The sequence below is a fragment of the Scatophagus argus genome, chromosome 2, assembly GCF_020382885.2.
Source record: "Scatophagus argus isolate fScaArg1 chromosome 2, fScaArg1.pri, whole genome shotgun sequence".
In the NCBI taxonomy this organism is placed as follows: Eukaryota; Metazoa; Chordata; class Actinopteri; family Scatophagidae; genus Scatophagus; species Scatophagus argus.
In genome coordinates this window covers 16,958,268-16,979,279 of record NC_058494.1, presented here as the reverse complement: position 1 = coordinate 16,979,279, position 21,012 = coordinate 16,958,268, and the positions used below count along the sequence as shown (strand labels likewise).

The 21,012-nt window shown below is 37.5% G+C and overlaps 1 protein-coding gene across 4 annotated transcripts in view; it reads right to left on the bottom strand.

The window, feature by feature from the left end:
* Positions 1-21,012, bottom strand: part of ctnna2 (catenin (cadherin-associated protein), alpha 2) — a 288,411-nt gene that overhangs the window by 161,186 nt on the left and 106,213 nt on the right. The window contains exon 8 of one of the 4 annotated variants that reach the window (XM_046414554.1): positions 6,615-7,885. The exons of the other annotated variants lie outside the window; for them this stretch is intronic. Within the exon in view, the coding sequence (XP_046270510.1) occupies positions 7,793-7,885 (93 nt within the window). The 3' untranslated portion in view covers positions 6,615-7,792. Of the gene's footprint in view, positions 1-6,614; positions 7,886-21,012 lie in introns of those variants that run through there. 4 annotated transcript variants of the gene reach the window in all.

Sequence of the window (21,012 nt, the reverse complement as noted above, 5' to 3'; positions counted from 1 at the left end):
AAATATTCCCTGTATGACTGTCACATACACATACTGTGTGGGTGATGGATGACAAAGGAGCTGAAAGTAGTACAAATCCTGAAGATAAATAAAGAAGTGAAAAAGAATATGTTAATCTGAAAGAGGAGGGGGAAAAAAAACACATAAACTAGGAGTGCTAAATCCAGATTGACACTAAAACGCTATTTCATAAAAGCCGAGTTGTTGACTTAGCAGTAGACACGAGAGAGAAGAAAGAAATTGTTTAGCTGTTTAGGTTACCGTAACAGTCATTACTCAAGGTTGATTATAATCAACAATACCGATTACGTGATTACCACTGGTACCACGGTTCGTTTTACTCGCCACATCTTTTTCTTTTCCTGAAATGTTGGCATGTTTTTTCCCCTTCAGTAATCAAAATAAAGTAAAAATCAAAGTCACACTGTGTGTATGGCTTCCTCAGTGAGAGTTTTAGGATAAGGTGTTGAAATAAGTTTAAAGACAGGATGCTTGAAATGGACACATTATGCTATTACAGTAAAATGTACTGTATTGCTTATTACAGTAAAATGTACTATATTGCTGTAAATGTGCATGATTTGTGGGTAAGCATTTTCTACTTTCACCCAAAGAGAAAACCCATCATATTGCAGTGCAAAGATAACCGCAACACATTTATGCAAATGGCTGTAAAGATTTATGTACCTCAGCGCAGCACTTGACGTGATGTACACAATGTTTACCTCAGGGCCACACAGAGACGTACCAACTGTCTCACCTTAAATAAGTTAATTTGTCAGAAGTTGTCCTCAGACACACAGTATTTATTCTTTGTCTATGTTAAAAAAAAAGCACTTACTGCTGAATGACCAGTGAACTCAAAGGCCTGAAACAGCTCAGTGATTCAAATGTTGGCAGTGCTCATTATGATAATCTAGTCTTTAAAGACAAAGAAGTCATGGAATCTCTGCAGGCCAGCTGGATTAATAAGAGCGATTAAAAGTCTGCTGTTCATGTGCCACAAAGAGTACCACAGGCTTTGTGTGTATCTTTAACACACTCATAGCACTAAAACAAGGCCACACTGAATTTGTGGCATGATGGCACAAGTACGGAACTGGAGAAAAGACATAAAGATTCATGTAGGAGTGTTTTTCTTTCTTCAATTAACGACATCATTTTACGTTATATTAAATGGTTGCTTGACATGTGAAAAAACAGTTAAAACAAAAGAGTCTAAGATGATATTTAGCTTATTTATTTTAGCATTCTGTTGTTATTTATGTCCAAACAACAATTTTTTTATAGGCTGGATAACATAAGTTAATACACTTTTGTTAATACACTATTTCAGTATTTATAATTGATATTCGAAGCAAACACAAAGTGCAAAACATTATTATTATCCACATCCACAAAATACCAGGATTAACATATTAACATGTCTACCCATCTAAAAGGGCGACGAGAGCAGAAGCCAAGAAAATGAAATATGAACTGAACTTAAAGACTCTTTTTAAGCAGAGGCTTTGAGAGTTTTCTAGAAACCATGTCAGGTAAAATCAGTGCGACCAAGCTTGACCTTTAACATACATCAGTCACAGCTTTGTGAGCCTCTCGCTCACTTTCTTTACAGTTTGATCCAGTTCCTTTATCTATCTTCCACCATGGTAAGAGAGCCACCAAACACCATTTATCAATTTCACCTTTTCTAAGTTCATCTTATTTTAAAAAGCAACTCCCCGCAGAGACTGGCAATTACATCAAAAGAACTGCACAACTGAAATGTCCTGAAGAATGGGGGACCTCAATGGCCATTTTATACTACGAGGTGTGATACGTATTTTTAATTACAGATCACTTCCAGAGGAAATCATGTAATGTGGAAAATGCTCCCCTGAAAGCCTTGTAAATAAATAAAGGCAAGCTCTCTAATTAAACAAGAAGTGGCTCTCATGCAATAAGAATGATCACTTTCTTTATCCCGGAGCCTTTTACAGGAAAGTGTGCCTTGAAGTTAAAAGTCTTTTATGAAAATGTGTTTTGAAAACTGTGAAAATTCAGACATGTATTAATAAATGCCCACTTACAGTGCAACAAAAAGTCAGCATCACCCTCGGGTCGTTAGCAAAGAGCTCGCTTTTAAGTTTGAGTTTAATTATAGATTGGGAAAAAAAAGGTGGTCACAGCAGGAATCAGAATAAACTGATATTCTCATAGAGTAGACCCACTATGTATCACTGTTTCTACTCAGACAGCCCGCCTACACTTCCCTTTTTGCATTAGAGTTCACTGAAAAAAAATTTTATGCATGTAATGTCAAGTCTGTAAAAGCACAATTGGCATAACAAATGTTTCAGCAACTCCGCTTATGAGTCATTGCAGTAAAAGAAACACAAGCTTGTGCCCTACTTTAAACTATTGGGATGGATGGACAGATAGCTGTGATGCAAATATAGAAGCCAGTTACTAATTTAACACAAAAAATATAACCTTTTACAGAATTAAAAATATTATAATATATAGAATTTAATATGTAATAACATTTGAATACTACTTTCCACACAGTAGACAGTCTTACTATGCAATTCAGATAGAAGCCTAGGAAAAAATTTGAAACTGGCTCCACTGCATACAGAGTCAATGTACAAAGAATAGAAAGATTGAAAAGATGTCAACCTGACCTGCAAGTTCAAAATGCTTCACTTGACTGAAAAATCTGTGCTTGTCCCAGGTCTTTGGGAATCCACTCCAGAAGGCTGAGCTGCCACACTAAGACGCACTGTCAGACACTTGTGCTGTATGTGTTCAAGTGGCTTTCAGCTGAAGTCAGAAAAGGTGGTACATTGGTTGTTTGGTGCGAATCAACACAGACTCCAGGGGTCAAACAGAATGTTTGGAGGAAGTTCACTTCGCTTCCTGTCTGAATGAACCTTGACAGAAATCTGACCTATAGTTCTTTTGCTTTATGTAACATTACACTGTGGACGGCATAACTTTTTTTTAAACAAGTTTTTGATGTTGGTAGTTTAAAGTCAGTGACTCTCCCATCCTGTCAACTGCCCAGCACTTGGGCTTATACGCTAACGGCATAGTTATAGGTGACACTGAAACAAAACTAGACAGATAGACAGATGGTAGACAGCTCAGACGTTATAGATTGAGAGATTTTCCACTGTTTATAAGACAATGGGACAGTGAGCTCTATGGTACAATGGTGTATGGTTCACTGCACAGTTTTTTGTGAAACTCTGAAAGCCTCATAAGTGAAATTTATATTGTTCATCTTTTTATGTTATTGAACCTATTACAGACATCTGACAGGAGACAAATCTTTGAGCATCTCAGAGCTTTTGGAAAAGGTGGTGCTGAGAAGAAGAGTTTTCCCATTTTTTGCTTCATGGCTTTGTTTTAATGCTGACTCAGAACATGCCAAATTTACAGTGCCGTCTTCTTTTAAGACAGGTATTAAGGTAAAAGGCCGTACAGGTAGCTTTTGTGAATGATGGTGCAGACCTTGACCACCACTCATAGCTTACATGGTCACACAGTGCCAAGTCAAGGTCCAAACGGCGTTTACTTTCACTCAGTCACTGTCTCTGTCTGCATTAATGAATTAATTCATCCATTCGCTTGTTTGCTTCAATAATAACACTTCAGTCTCATAATTTGTTTTGATATCTTTTGTGGATGTGGAGGCACAATTTGCATAAGCCAGCTATTCTGGGTTGCAAAAGATGTACTGAAGTCACAAGGACTGTATTCAATAAGCTTGCATTTGGCATAATAAACCAATTTGGTCTGAACTGACTTTGCAAAGGGAGCGCTCTGGCTGAATGGCCAGCCTGATCAGATGGGCCGTAAGAGACCAGAAGGACTCCACTCGGTTTTACTGATCTATTATATATGCAATGCAAATCAACAAAACAAAGACCATCATTTAATCTGTTTTTATAATCCACAAGTTCATCAGGAGAGTGACTGGTTGTCAGCATGCAAAAAAGGTCAGAAATTTTAAACAATGAAAGCAAAACATTTTAATTAAGGCCTGACACAAAGCAAAAAGCACCTCTGAATTTGCTATTGCGGCATAATATTTATTAATGTGTTATTCCCTAGCTCAAACACTACATCATGCACGTTTATTATATCATATCAAAGAGGGTGAGACAACTGGAACCCATTTCAGACCTTACTCGTTTTCTACAGTATAGACTAGTGGTGAGGAGGTGTTAGTTAAGTACACCTCCAAGGTAAAAGGCACAATACAATTTAAGTTTAACTACATAATGCATAATATGTTGCAAAGTAAGTAAGTAAGAACCAAGAGGTATCCCAACGATACTAATACCACAGCAAAGATAAACCTGCATGCATGTTAAGATTACATCCCGCATTGTTAAATGTATGTATCCATAGAAATCAATTCACCATTTTAGATGATTTGATGATAAGATCCTTTTTGAATGGTGCAGTGTCCCATCGCACTTGCCCAGAGAGTGATGCTGAATCAGGAATTCTGCCAGTGTTAGCACTGAACCAGATGACTGACTCCCATCTAATGGAAGCATCACTTTCAAAACAAACTCAATATACAGCACCCCTCTGGGACCCCCCTCCATACGGAAAAAGAAATAGCTGCCTCAAATCTACAGGGAAACTATTCAGGGCCCCCTTCGATTGAATCTATAGTCTGATAGGTTCTGGCAGGCTGTATATTTCTTTACTTTGGGCTTGGCCCCAGTGTGGGAGATTGATATCCACCGAATATAATAGTGCCAGGATAAGCTGTTCAAAATCCCTGTAAGGATTGTGATGGAGTGTCTAAACAATAAGTAACCAAATGGGATTCATGACAATCTCACAACTTTGACTCACCAATTCACAGCATTGACTCTGAAATGATCTTTCATGAGGAGAATACCAGATGACTCCCTGTATGTACTGGGTGTATGAGAAAAAACATTAACTGTCTACACACTGACTACAATTCATATTTTCAAACTGCCCTTGTCTTCTAACACTTGTTTGAAATGTAATTTAACAACACATCACTAAGTCATGCATTTTACTGGACTTCATCTTAACCCGAGATCCTAACTAACCCTAACTTTTATATGAATTTTAACTTTTTAAACAACTAAAAAATACTTTTTTTAAAGAATATGCTGATGTTTTAACTGCAGCTTAAGGTTAGGACAGATAGACAGACGGTGTTAACAGATATTAGTGTGTTTGCTAATCATCTCAATTCAAATTAGACCTAGAATTTAGAACACTAGGACAACATAATAATTTCTGAGCAAAATGACAGCCTATTACATACATGTGCACACATCTCATCTTATTTCTATTGTAAATAGGAAAAAAAATAGGAAATATGACTAACTACTAGTCCTTTATCCGGTAAGATCAAGACAGTCAATGATGTAAACTTGCGAAACTCTGCTTGCAAGCCCTGCAGCTACAACTTATGTCCAGGACACAATTATATCTAATATCTCTGGTACAGCCTCGTACAGAGGTCTGTATGCTTAAACAATGAAGACCTTTCCTCAAAATGTGGGGAAAAAACATACACATGCAAGATGCATACTGCAAAAACACATGGCGTTAGATGGCTGCAATGTAATTATTTTATGTATCAAAGTGTCTTCATGTGTCATCACAACATGCAATATTGTATTAAATTATACAGAATATTCTAAATTATATTAAATATTAAATCAGCCACAAGGAAACATCAAAGAGGACCAACATGCTCTACTGACATCAGTAAATCAGTTTTCATACATCTGTGTGTTTTGTCTGAAAATCCTAATTAAGTGCTCTATCATCCATCTAAAATCTTGCCTATGCTTCCTTTATGAAACTTCAATTACAACCTCTAGCTGCCACCAAGCATCAAGCGTGACATTGAAACTCTACATGGCCCCAGCATTTCCTTCTCAAACAGCAAAGCATTGATCATATAGCCTGCCTGCTGCACTTCTCATTACACCAGCCTTTCTCTGTTCATTTGCATCTACCATGTTGTTAAAATCTAAGGCTCTGAAAAAATCCGATTAATTTTCCCGTCAAAAACCTGACTAAACCAGGGCCTTAGTTCATTCTTTAAATGTCTTTTTCTTAACAATCTCACCAGCATACATGTTCAATTTCACTGGATTAGGGAAAGAAAAAGCAATTAGGCTGTACTGGTTAAGTATAAAGAGTTGCACAGTTGCACGGGCCAGTCTTTGTTGAAGGTTTCTGTCACTAGCATACACGTCAATTCCAGAATCAGTCCAAGTCAACTTCCTTAAAGAAGTTGCTCTTAACATGAGGTGTGGCCAGGTGCCTTGCTGCTGTATCACTGTCTGGAGACAACAGAAAACAATCGCAACACTAACTGCACCACTGACCATCAAATGCCTTTGTGCTATTAAAGTGAGAGTTTTATAAATGCACTTTGAACAATGCGCTACAGATCTATTAAATAGGCCAGTGAGTTCTGATGTCTCCAACTTCTCCCTTGTCCAACGCGGGGCTACAAATTATTTGCAATTTTTTGTTTTATTTTGTTTGCTTGGCAAAGTTTGCATAAACGGAAACATCAATTTATAGGACAAATGGGTTTGTCGTGGTGAATGGTTGCATTTGTTCAGATAAACTAACAGATGCAATACTCCAGCAACATTCAAGAGCAGTGTAGCTGTCTTTTAAAGCAGTCCCTTAAGCACTATATAATCCCATCTGACTGCAACACTTAAAAAAATCTGTCTGTGAAAGTCAGTCACTATATGTAGGGTGTATTGTCTTTAAAGATCAAACAAGTTCTCATGTCTGTTCACAGTTTAAGGTGAAGGACTAGTATTAGTATTTTTATGCATTCAGAAGTATAACTGAAGGCCAACATTTTATAAAACCAAAACAACAAAAGAGTTTAACATGGTCTTTGTACACATTTCTCACACTGATGTGACACTATCATACCATCACCATTTTAATACATTTCCACCTGCCAACAAGACATCATGAAGATTTCCCTGGTATTGTCAAAAACATGTCCTTCATGAATGTTGTATGATTTATTTTTTTAGAGAGTGTTTTCTCCCCCCACAGAATTCACAATTTTCAAAAAGGGGATGTTCATAAGGAAGAGTCTCCATATGCTTATTTTTCTTTTGATAAAATTCCTCACGTTATTTGTGAGTTTTTCCCCCCCTCTTTAGTTTGTATTCCGTGTGAAGCTATGTGCAGAGGATATTACAAGAAAACCCCTTCACATCTCCTAAGATGATGAGCTAAGCTCACCCCAAAGCTCTCGAAAAAATGAGGCTTCAACTCATTTGTACATTCGCCATAAATAATTCTTCAAAAACTACAATTTCTCCAGAAAATAACTCAAATAGTGCCAGCTGCAAGAATTCAGCAGCATTTGGGTCATATTGGTTAAGTCTCCCATGTGTAGAAATGTTTTTTTGATTAAAGTTTCTTTCAAATTGTTCTGAAGGCATACGTTTTTGAAGAAAATGAAACAATCCCAATGGAAATCGGTGCAGTTTATGAGTTGCTTCTGGCCCAGTGGAATTAAAATCTCTGAGAGAAGAGTTTAGACTGAAGGAGCTGTATAATCTACTTAACAGATTTTTTGTTTAATGCAGTGAGTGTCTGGCCATAATAATGGTTTACGGACGTCACACCATGACTGTGCTTGGCAAGCTCATGAAAAAATAAGCATTGCGGAATAAAAACACGGACACAATACCACCCATTAGCTCTGTTTTCTGTGTATCTTTCTACTTATGTGTGACACACTACCAGTTTATCAAAGAAAAATAAATGAAAATGAGAGCATACTGCCTCTATAGACAGAGAGAGGAATGGATGGATAAGCCTCACAGCTGAAAAAGACACTTACCTGTTTCAGTGATTCCAGAGTTCATGTCAAACAGCACATGTGGGGAAAGAGGAAACAGAACAAAATAATTAGTAATTTTCTAACATCCATCAGTGTTTCTCAGTACTGCCAAGACACATGCAATTTTCATTCCTATTTTCTTCTGGAGAGTATCCTGTTTTTTCCATTACCAGCATACAAACCTGTTATTGATAACAGCTTTTCACAGCTACTACTAAAGTTTCAACTGCCTAACCTTAACAGTCTCCCTTAAGATGTTTGATTACGCCAACAGATGTTACAAACTGAAAGCATTTTTGTATCGAATTTGCATGAAATATAATGATACCGTTATGGTACATGCACAATAGAAATTAGAAATTAGCCACTTGTGTGTTTCCACTATCAGTTCAACCAAGTCGAGATGTGTCAAATAACAAAATACCAGCTTCTATTATATTATGAAGAAATTACGAGCAATGAAATGTGCTTAACACCGGAGCTTCGCTTGCAGCTTCTTCAGTACATGCTAAGTTGACGCAAAGTCAAACTGAATCAAGCTAGAGCGACTTATTTTATCAAATTCAAAGCATCAATTTGAAAATGTGGCACATTTACATGCACTAATTTTGTTATCTGTATGCTATGAAATAAAATGTTGCTTTATTTATAGTTTTTTAATCTCTCTCAGCTAAAATATATCTCCTCGACAGTGCACTGGTCTGGCAACATGAAAATGCAATGAAATAATATGAAATTAAATGGCAGAAGATTATAAAGATACCATTTGCAGTCTTTAAAAGATCAAATCCTGATATGCCTAGAAATGCCAGAACAGGATGTCGTCAATGGCTTAATGTTCTGACTCATGATATTAAGTGTAAATGAGAATACATTTAAGAGGTATGAGGTGTGAAGGCAGGGTACATCTTCCCACAGCATTACTATGATTTCAGTCTCACATTTTACAATATATGCGATGTGTCCTTGAGGAAGAAAGGGGTGTGTGTGTGTGTGTGTGTGTGGTGGACAAGATGGAGATGACAACAAAAAGGTGGGCAGTTGGGAAATAGAATTACCGCCTCATACTTGTATGCTTCCTCCAATTAGTCAAGTTGGACTTTGAGTGATGAGAGCTGTTGTATGAGCTCAGGGTACACAGACAGAAGATGTTTGCCTGTGAAGTTTTGATTTGTGATATTAGGATCTACAAATAAAACTGATTTGATTTTGCTTTCTTAAGTCAGTCAAATTCTTTGCATGTGCCCACATTCCTGGCCAAGAAAGCTAATTCTGATTGAACACAAAGTCAGAGCCACGACAGTAGACAAAGTTGTTGAAATATGGACGTCACTGCAAAGAAGAGTCCAAGACAAAGACATTTGTGCCAAATTTGTACAAATTCCTTGAAGGAATTCCTGAGAAGCTACGTTCACGAGAACGGGACAGGCTGACGGAGCCCCGACCATGGCTGGCACCAATGCAAAGGCATAATAAAAATATCCTCTACTGTTCACAACGTAGTGGCGCAATGGTTGTAGCCAACTATCCACACTGAAATCCTAAACAAGATCGCCCTTGACATTTCTCTCACATCTCCCGTTTCTTACACAATGAATTTTACGTTCAGGGCTGAAGACATGTGGTGCACAAGGTCCCTGAGCTGCTACCATCAATAATACTAGTGACTATTTTACAAACCAAAGGCCATTCTTAGGGTCACAATTTCATTATGCCTGACCTTTTTTTGTGCTGACAAGAGACTGTTGAGGCAACAACTAAGGCCTTTGTACTTAGAAGGCCTAAGTTGTTGCCTCAACAGAAAGCAAAGTCAAAATTAGGAGTACTGTACTCTGTACTATGGAATATTCAGTACATTTCAACAACTGGAAGGCAAAATAAAAGCACTGAATTCAATAAAACTGTCCAATCAATCAACCAACTAAACAATCATTTTTTATTCATTAACGCATCCATTGTGACTCACTTGAACATGACAAAGCGGGAAACTTTTTCAGCAGCAGGGTGTTGATTAAGAAATAAGTCATGATTTGTCAAGCAGACAGTGTGGTACAAGCCCTCTATGACAATATCATTGTTTTCTAAGGTCTAATAAAAAGTACTGATTTTTAGACCTGACTTGGAATAAGAAAATGAGAGTGCAATCAAGGATGACAAAAGAATCATAAAAAAAAAATGTATGAATAAAAGTGCAGGAACAGAAATTAATCTGGAGACAAGAAAAAAAATAGACATTCCCACTAAATGAGTATGAGTATGGGATCATGGGAGCCTAAACTGTCATCTGTTTTTCCGACCAACGTAATGAACAATGCCCATCATCCTCTGCACAGCACCTTACTTGGGTAGAGGAGCGCATTCAGTGACAGGCTGCTGTGTCCGTCCTGCTACACGGACAGGCTGAAGAGGTCTTTTGTCCCTGAGGCCTCTTCAACTCCTGCCAGTGAGGACAGAATTGGACTGTGCCACTGGATATTTTGTTTGCACACCACTGAACTGTTTTTATTCTTTTATGATGTTATTGCTTTTTATATTAGCTCTTATATATTCTGGGATTTTATACTGATGTATACTTTTTATTTTTGTACTTTTTTACTTTGATTTGGATACCGAATTTCCCTCGGGATCAATAAAATACACATGTATCTATCTATCTGTTCAAAACCCAAAGCTTTGACAAACAAAGAGTCAAACATCATGATTGCAGGAACCAGTGAATAGCTGGATAACAAGCTGATATAATAAATGAAATGCATTAATAGTTTGTTATAACTTTAAACCTGAAAGGTCAGCTCTGACCTGGTCCATATCTGTCTGGGCATTTGCAAAACCAAAACATGAAATAAACTTCTTTATGTGACTGTCCAGTAGAGCTAGTGAACCTTCAGTCATCAGTCAGCTCACAATAACATCTCATGATTACAAAACAGGTGCTCCATTGTTCCATGTAAATTACCATATACATTACAGCAAAGTTGAAAGGTTTATATATCCATTTTACTACTCCCTACACATGATGTTTTGACATCATACACGTCAACCTAATGACTACTTTCATGTTGGCAAACTCACAGGATTTGCTCCCACTAAATGAAGTAAGCTCATGTGATCCTGTGGGTGAAAAAAAAAAATCTGTTTATAAGACCACACAGGAGTTAATGGGAAATTACCAAGATCCCAGACAGACACAGCACAGACCGTCTCGGCTGATTCTATTTAAATTGTTATTCTTACCTTAGAACATTGGGCACCAATTTCACTGAATTTACTAGTACTAAGCGGCCCATGCATCAACTAACGTTATAATTGGAATGATGTGAGACACTGTTCAAAAACGAAGGAATCATTTTGGCCACGTCTCTGCAGCTCCAGATGAGGGTGGATCATTTGTAAAGGAACCAGATCATCTGGTTATGATCCACTTATCATCACACTGCTTCAGTGAGCATAACTGAGATGACTCTGTTTATCAGGTATGTAGCTTCTGTATTGCATTTGCAGTGCGCAGTCATGGACCCCCCCCCCCCCCCCCCCCCCCCCCACACACACACACACACACACACACACACACACACACACCTTCTTTAGTCACTGTCCCCTGTCTGTGTTCCATTTAGCAGACAATGAAATCAAACTGAATACGGCTCTGGCTCTGTGCTGGATGGGATACACTAAGCAAATCCCAGCAAGGACACATTATGTGTCTTCATAACACCATTTCGCTCTGCCACCCCTTTTCTACATTCACATTTCCTTGTCAAACATCCATCACTTCAGGCTTTGCTTTAAGGTCAATACAGAGAATCAATAAGTCTCATATTGCAGCTACTTCTCACTTGTTTTGATACAGACCGTTGTTTGTAGTTATTTCTCTTTTTTACCACAAACAATAAAAGTCTGCAGGTTCTTTGTTACGCTTCTAGCCTGAGACACGGGTTATCATTGCTTAATTTCTGGAGTTGCCAATGTGTTTTATAACTGGATTTATCATTCATAAGCTGAATGGAATATAGTTGCTTTCTTTCTTTCGCACTAACATCTTTAGTCTTAATTTATCTCACAAAATGCAGATTTTTCTTGCCAGAAAATAAAAACATCTATTATAGATGCTTGCACCACAAAAAAAAAAAAAAGTTAAAAATTTTAAAATACAATTTGGCAATGTTATGAACCCCTCCAAAACACACACACACAACCCACACCATACAAGCACATAATAAATTAAAAATGCACACACACATTCTGAATTCAGCTTGGGAAAGGAATGTCAACTTCTGTACTTAAAGCCAAAGGAGCCTAAGAAGAGTTAAAACTCCTCTGGATGACAGTTCTGGAAGAAAGAACAGGACATGACAGCTAGAAGACAGACTTTATGAAGGCTATGGTAATTCCTCTCCCACTTTACTCACAGCAGTTCCTGATGTTTAAGCTTTTGGCTCAGATTTCACACAACGGCATGTAAAATTTAGAAAGTAGGTGTGAGATGAACAATAGCACCATCTAAAGGAAATTACAAGACAATAACAAGTGTAAAAAAAATGCAACCAAATCTTCTGTAATTACACGGATCCTACAAATCCTTGACTCAAGATGAGACACTGACTCACTGGATGAGACAGAGGTATTATTTATTTAAAAAAAAAACAAAAAACAAAAGTACATTGTTAAATTAAAGGTTAAATTAAAATGCTGCTGTATGGGGTTTTGTATAAGAATGATAACTAACATACGTAATGCTAGTGTTTTGTGTCCTTGAAAATACTATTCACTGATGATGATGAACAAAGTCAGTTTAAGCTCCTTGAATCCTTGAATCCTCAAGAACCCAGCAACCTGAACAATACAATATATTTCCATATATACAATTGAAAATTCCGATACGCATTCAGTCCTGACATGGTTCTAAGCAGACATATCCCATCTCCTTCTAAATCTATTAAACAACGCATACCATAATTTTGATTTATAGTTTCAGCTGCATCCACATTTCATGATAAATCACTTTTTGAAGGCGTCTCTGGAGAGCCCTTGGTTAGGCTGTCAGTTGCTGTATGGACAGGTACTGTAATAGAGAGGACGTGATTTATGGACACACATCCTGTCGACAAACAACCCATAGGACTTCCATGCTACGATGTCCTGACTTTGTATCATCTTAAGAATACCTACGTGTGATGTTAAGCGAAAAACAGCAGCTGGAAGTTTGTCCAAGCAGATGTCAGTTGGGTCAGAGGTGAGAAAGGGGGGCAAGTGGAGTGTGATTATTTACTCCTGGCTGTTTACCCGTGACAGAGCGACTCAAGTGGAGGGGTTAATAACTTAGCATGACCTCAGATCAACACTGACAGACCACTCACAGTCTCTCCTTCTTCACTGTTCTGCACTTAACTGCCCCTTCAGAAAGATAAAAATCGTGATTAGATCTTGATTTTACAACAAGTGGCTTTCTCATGACGTAAGGTCAAAACATCATATTTCTGAATTGATATGTAACATCATATCATTATAGTGTAATTGCCCGTAACGAAGTGAAAGATATCATTTTCATTCATTCATTTGTTAAGATCATTCTGTTTTTGTCATTCATATTGGAAACAGCAGATGGATAATTTGAGGTAATGAAAAAGTCAAATAATTCTAAATTGAAAGGATAAAGCACAGCGGTGGCTTTGACGCTACGAAAAGCTGTTTCTAGGTTGAGTAACATGTATGCCAGGGGTCGGCAAGTACGTAGTTTAGGCCGTGGGCCAAAAGTGGCAGGTCAGAGCCCAGCCTACGGCCTATTACACTGCGCCAAAGCTTCGCCAAATGGAGAATGGTCATTATAAAAGGTCTATAAAAATAACTAATCACAATAAAATAAACCATTTGGCATGTGCACAAGACAGATAGATAGATAGATATATTTTATTGATCCCAGGCTGGGAAATTGCAGGTTTTTTTTGGTATTTTTTAGTTGTTTTTTTTTTTTTTTTAATAGCCCATCACTAGCCTCTTTTAGGTTGATAATTTAATTCTCTTAATGGACTTTAATTATTGAGTTATCTGCAACTGTGAAAGGGTCAATAATGGCAATAATAATAAATAAATTATTAATAAATGAACGTAAATAAATAAATAAAATAATAGGATAGCAGCGACGTCTGTAACACCAGAAATTAAAAACATTGCTAAGAGTGGAAGATAGCAGTTTTCCCATTAGGTGAGTAGGTTACCCCAATTAATTACATAAAAATAAATTTTGAATCTCAAACTAAAAACGTCTGAAATGTTTCTTCTTCATGCGTTTCGTTTCAGGAGCATCCATGAACGCCACCTCTGCCGCAGCAACTGCATCATCGTCTTGCTTCATTTTATTTTAGTTTGTGTAAACGCACTATACTGAGTTATGCCACAGTTACTGGCTTGTTAAGTAATTAGAAATATTGTTTTCTTCGTCTCTCTGATACAAATAGCTTGATGACAGACTGTCGGCCTGAAGTTAAGTTGGCCTGGAGATAAGTTAAAGTAAAAGCCACAGAGTGCACACGTCATGCAACATTTCCTTTTTAGTTTTAGTGAAATAAAGACAGCATAGATTAAAAACGCAAATCCTGGCTCTGGTATTCTATTGTTTTGCTTAACATCAGCCTTGTAGGTTAGGCAGGAATCGCAGCATGCGGAATAAATAAAAAATATTTTAAAAAAACGTGCTCGGAAAAAAACAAACATGGGATTGGAATCATCTGGCGGGCCAATGAAAAGCGTTTGCGTTTGAGTGTTGGATGTTGCCGACCTGTGACGTATGGGATGCTTGTTTGTTTAAGGGAAAGCACAAAAAAGAGGGTAGCAACAATTGTTGTGTTACAGTGTGAGCCTGTAACTCAAAGACAGCATTTTATTATAGGTTGTTTGGAACCTCAAACCTTCATACTGTCTGACCCAAATTGGCCAGGATAGCAAATTTAACCTGCAAACCTCCGTCTGTATTTCAAAGTTTTGTTTGTTGTTCTTGTTTTTAGAAGCAAGGGGCCTCTCCTGGATAACGTAACATTCCTATAGGCCTATGACCACCAGTTTTTAATAATTTCAATGTTATTTTCCATCATCGTTTATGCCTGGCAGTAAGCTGGAGCACTGGTAGGGAAGAGTTCAAGATGCACTTGTGTTGCAGTTGTGAGGAAAAGATAGTGGCGTAGGTTCTGAATTTATTCAAAAGTAACCTGAAATTAAAAGTGAACTGGCTTAAGCTGCAGACTATGAAATCAGTTTTCTCAGCAGCACAATCTTAAGCTTTCACACATAACAGAGTTTATGCTCTGTTATTGGAATTTTTTTTTGGCAGAAAAGTGTACAAAAGCTCTTACCTTCAATTTTTGATCACACATTTGATTAACACATTTGTTAACACATTTGTTTTAGCAGGGATTCAACTAGGAGACTTTCATACTGATTCAGGCTGCAGAAATGATTCAACTGTCAGTCAAGTAACATTCTCTATTAGAAAAATGAATAAGACTTCCAAAAGCGGGGATGCCAGGAAAAGCACCACCTACTTTGCACCTCTATTCTGATTTTTTTTTTTTTTTTTTTTTTTGGAAAACGTCACACAATGTCTTCTCACAGATGCAAAAATGAAATACGGTGTCACAAACCCAAAAGGAGCCTTGAGAAACTCTTCCCAAAACTGAATGCTTCCAACAACTTGACAGGAAAGTATGAGTACGTGACTGAAACACGGAACGAAGTAGTGCCTGTTACAAGAGCCGTCATTCAGCTGACAGCTTTGGAAGTCATCAAGCGGGTAAATTCACTGGAGGAATTTTCTTTGAGACTGTGGATAACTGTGATTAACACATTTTAAAAAACTTAATATTTTGTGGTAATCATCTGTTTACTGACTATATTTTAAGATACTAACATTTTAAAATACTAGTGTGGATAAAACAAACATTTCCTTTTTCTCTCATGTCAGTTCTCCATTAAAGCACTAATCCAGCATATTATTTGTCTTGTATTTCATGCACTCAAGTGTGCAAAAGAACACACACACAAATTAAGTGTTCCTCAGTGTCTTACTTGCAATGCAGGGGATTAAGTCTGACCTGCAGACAGACAGTCATCCAGCTGTTTCTGTTTTTCTGTTTATAACAAAAAAAAGCAACAAACTCACCCTCTTCCTGACACTTTGTTTTTTAATGGTACTAATCCCCACCATGAGTTTTTGACCACCAATACTGCTTTCATTTTTATAGTTGGTTCAAAATAATGCATGTATGTACTGTCATAAAATCTCACAGCTATGAGTAAATTAACAAACATATGATTGTACTGGAAGTGAAACAGTCTAGATCTTAAATTCAATCTTCAACTCTTAACAGCCACCTGAAGCAGAAAATATGTAGCCTATTTTACAGGCGATGCTTTCATTATGTCTATACTTTCAACAAGGAGACTACAGAAAATTATTCATCAGAGTGATGTTAAGTGGCACAGCTGGGTGTAGCTCGTTTTTTTATTTTTTTTGTTGTTGTTGTTTTTTGACAAGTAATTGCACTTGCAAGTGCACGTCAGCTAAAAGGCCACACACTGTCTCACAATTTTAATGGCTTTAGTTTGCAGTAGTACATAAACATAGTGGATACACAGTTACTAAACCCCTTTTACTTTTAAATTCATTTATTAGTTCTGGGTGGGTCATTGTCCCCAGTAGTTTTATCCAAAGTGTGATTGTGATCGTACTGTGTGTATGAGTGCCTTCAATGTCAGCTGATTAAATCTTTACAACCATCAAACTGCAGACTTGCGGGATGTTCTGCGTGTTTCTGAAGCACTGAATTATTCATGCCTCATCATTACATTACATTAGCTCATGCAACCACAAGTACAAGATGATGTGAAAGATACTCGCATGTATTTTCTTTAGGTTTTCTCCTGTTAAAGAGCTGCATCGGATGGCCCTTTTCTTCACTTTGGAGGATAAATTCAACATCCAAGCACATTACTGTTTGCTTTTTGCTGCATCCTTCTGGTGCTGAATTTTGCAGGGTGCCTCACTCTCTCTTGCTCTCTCAACCTGCAGCACTATGATTTTCCAAGAAAAACATAGTCTCCACACTGCCTTTTTTTGAGCCATTTTTGTCTGGCACAACTGTGACTGGCACAGTCGTTAAAAGGTTTGAAATGCGCAATGTAACTGAGAGGGTAATGACACAAAACCAAACGCTCTGAGTTATATGTCACATCACACAATGGTTTTGCATATAACCTGTTGTGCAATCTGTGAAAGAACAAAAAATGACAACTGTTTGTGCATGCGTGACTTCGCACTTTGCACTCACAGCTGTGCCTTTGTGGGTCTATGAAAGGTAGACTTGACAGTTATTTAAAGCCGTCAAGCTCTGTGCTCGAGTGAACCTTAAAGAACACTCCTTGCTAGAACACTGTGCAAATTTAAGCCACTTAAACTAGACACCAATTTCTTTGACCAAACTACAGAACTAGTAAGAGTCAATGGCCATTTTTCAGTACTATTAGGTGCAAGACACAGAGCTGAGAAATAATAAGGCAATTGGTACTACGTTTCAGAAACAGGTTAATTTTCCACTGTGTCATCAATCATCTGAACGGCTGAGAGACAGAAGAACCTTTACAGCCATCAAACTGCTCTTATCTCTTGCCAGTTGATGCATGCACCAGTAATCACACATGATTGATTCGTTATTTCATCTTTTTCCATATCTGTTCTCCCTATATATCACTAATTCTGTCAACTTGGAACCTCTCTGCTTGCTCCTTCTCTCTTTCTGATATTCCATTAATACCAGAATTTGTAATGAGCGCTGAAATTTTCAAAGATGCAGCGCAAACCGTAAATGAGGCTTGTTGGTAAAACAAAATTCCTTTTGATGTACAAGGAGCCAAGAGATGTTCACTTGGCATTTGTGTTTACTAATCTCTATGAAAGAAGCTCTCCATAGCAGCTGATAGGCAGCTAAAGAGAGCTAAAAATATCAAACTTTCTCCATTGTTTAGATTTGTTTATTTTTAAGCTGAGCATCACTCATCTATTTTAATAGATGAATCTTCTTTTTTCTAAACGCCCAAGGGAAGCCTCCGCATTCTGTTTTTGTCGTATTTATTGATAGAATATTGTTTAACCGTGCGTGCTTTCCACAATTAAGAGGGTGAGACTTATTCATTCCACCCCGGAGCGAATAAGCACATTTTTAATTTAAGAAATAACAAAAATGCATCACTTCACAATTGCTTGCATTTGCTGTCTCATATTGCTAATGAAGCTAGCACTGTAATTAATGAGATAAGCAAAAGAGACTTTTGACAAGGCTTGCATGTGTGACTGTGTCTGAGGGTCACGTCTGGACCCAGGCTATCTCTGAGACGACTACAGCCTCGAGGTGAGTAATCACCCACAGGGAATTTCTATGAGAACCGCTTTCAAAAAAAAGAAAAAAAAATCCATTAATTAGATCGCTATGTTCACTGCAGTAACCCCAAGGTAGGTCACAAGAACTGCAGCTTCTCCCTAACCCTCTGTCTTTCCATGTCCCTTTGCCCCTCGTTTCACTGCTCCCATCCCTCCCTCTTCTTGTCTTGCCCTGCCCTGATGGCCTCCTCTATTTCTCCCACTCTCTCACTCCCTCGTCGCTGTGCCTGTTTACCAATGGCCCTTGTTTAGCTGCGGGCTCTCTGGGTCGCCAAAGACTCTGGTCTATTCTCAGTGACAAGACCTAGTGGCCATTACAGAAAAACAGAGCAGTGAGCTCCAGGCTCACAGGCTCACGCATAAAAAAAAAAAAAAAGAAAAAGTTTAGTATAAAAATTATGTGCTCGAGTCGGATCACGTGATGTCTATGAGTAAGCATTTATACTAACTGCTATATATAAATGTCTAATATGTAAATCTACAGGGTTGGACAGATTAAGAGACACAGCTGCCTTATTCTTATTCCTAAAGTGTCTAACAAAAGCAGCTTTAGCGTAGCCGTATCCATCGGGTTAAGGTAAGGCAGATAAATTCGGTTTGCAAAACTTGTGAAAGATCCTGACAATAGTCATCTGATCAAAAATATTGCACCGACAACTTGAAACAGGTATGCAAACTTCAACCACTGTTAATAGCAGTCACTCTGTACACTCATTCAAAACCTTGACCTTCAGGACATCAAATTTTGCTGTGTTCTGTGAATGCTGCGCCACTTCCTGAAAAATGGATGATAAACACAAGACCAGTGCTAACCACTGAGCCACCACTGCTTGTATCTCCCTGCATTTGTGTGAATGTAAAATGAAAACTAATTTTGGGCAATATTTACTATCACCCTCTTCTTTTCTTTCATGTATTTCCATTTCAATGTTTAAAAAAATCATACACATAAAAAAAACATATTTTGTGAGCTTTTCCTTGCATTTAAATAATACCGTTTTCAAAAGAAAAGATAAAATATAACTATCTTAAGAAAAAACATGTACAAAGCAAACATGTCCCCTTATATGGTTCACTTAATCCTATTTAATCCATATGCACTGTAACTCCGGATCTGCAAGCCTACAGGGCAGAATAATTTATGTCCCACTGTATCTGCCTGTGTGGTGGCATGTTCATATCACTGAAACAGTTTGTTGCATGGGTACAGAAAGAAAGAAAGAGAAAAGGCATGATAGCAGTATTAAGTGAACTGGGACTGGATTTATATGCAATGTAAACCAAGAGAGCTTTTGTCAGATTTTTGTAATTATTGTAAGTGTGGCTCTTCTGTAGGTGCATTCGGAATAAAATGCACAGATAATTTGCCCTCCATTTGCATTAAACTGTTCACGAAGGCTTGTGAAAAAGCCCTACAAAAAGATGGACTGGGAAGCATTTAATCAAATCTGTCTCGTATTTTACAAAAAGGTAAGTGCCACACACCAGCTGAAAACATTATGCGCAGTAAGCTTAAATTAAAATTCTCGAATTTGAAGTTTTTAAGATGATATTCAGCATTTAGAGTGTGAGTGCGTCTGTGACCAAGGTTCCCCCCACTCAGTTCCCACTAAGTTTCAATGTTTTCTTTTATTTTTATTTTTTGTGTTGTTGTTGTATTTTTTTTAAACAGGATTCAAAGATTTTGCCAAGTCTGCAAATATATCAGAGTGGCTTTATATAAGACTGCCGACTAAGCTACAGGCCACGCTTAAAAGTCACGTTGAAAACTCAAAAACTCAAAACATCAAATTGGACTCATGCTGGAAATTACCACATTTGTCAATCGGGAAAAAGAACATAATATAAAATACAATTCATTATTTATTCTTGTTTACGGATATGTACTGTTTTTTTTTATTATTATTATTATTTCATACTACTGCTCCAATAGCCATAAATCTCTGGTGTTTATGCGTTATTCAGGTGTTGTGATGAAAAAGCTCTGGAATCTAGAAACCTAAACACCAGCGTTTTCATTGGTAATAATTTGTTCTCCGAAGATGCCAAGATATCTATCATCTTTAGTTGAATTCAAAACATCCCATCAGATCACAATATAGATTTGCTTCTATAGTTCCCTCTACCATCTCTGAAGTGATGCAGAAGGTGCACCTTTCAACTGGAATGAAAGATACATGAAGACATATTTAAAGTCATATTTTGTTAATATACTGTGCAGTGTTTGCATGTGTGTATTGTTATTGTTTGTGCGTGCTCTGTCTTAGTTGTGATCTTGTATATATATGTTTTAATTTTCATTCTCACAACATTACCAAAACTGGAATGAAAAACAGTGGAAAACTACGTAAAATGCTGAGTTGGAATTCACAGTTTTTCCAAATACCTCACTGAACTGAAGCTGTCCAAATGTAAAAGTATGAGACCACACCTGTCAGGACGTTTCAGTCACGCCTTGTGGGGTAAACAGTCTTCCGCTGCTCCAATATGCCCATTTTCATTACGAATTTTTTTAGACTGCTGGAAAATCAAACACCTGATTTGTATTTTTGTCAGGCTGAAATCATCCCTTCTGACTTGTTCACTGCATATATCCTGCCCTATCCACTGTGCATAAATCACAGAAGAAACTGATGACTGCACTGCCAACACACATTACTTGTATCACGTGTCTGAAAAACATTGCGTTACAATGTGTGAT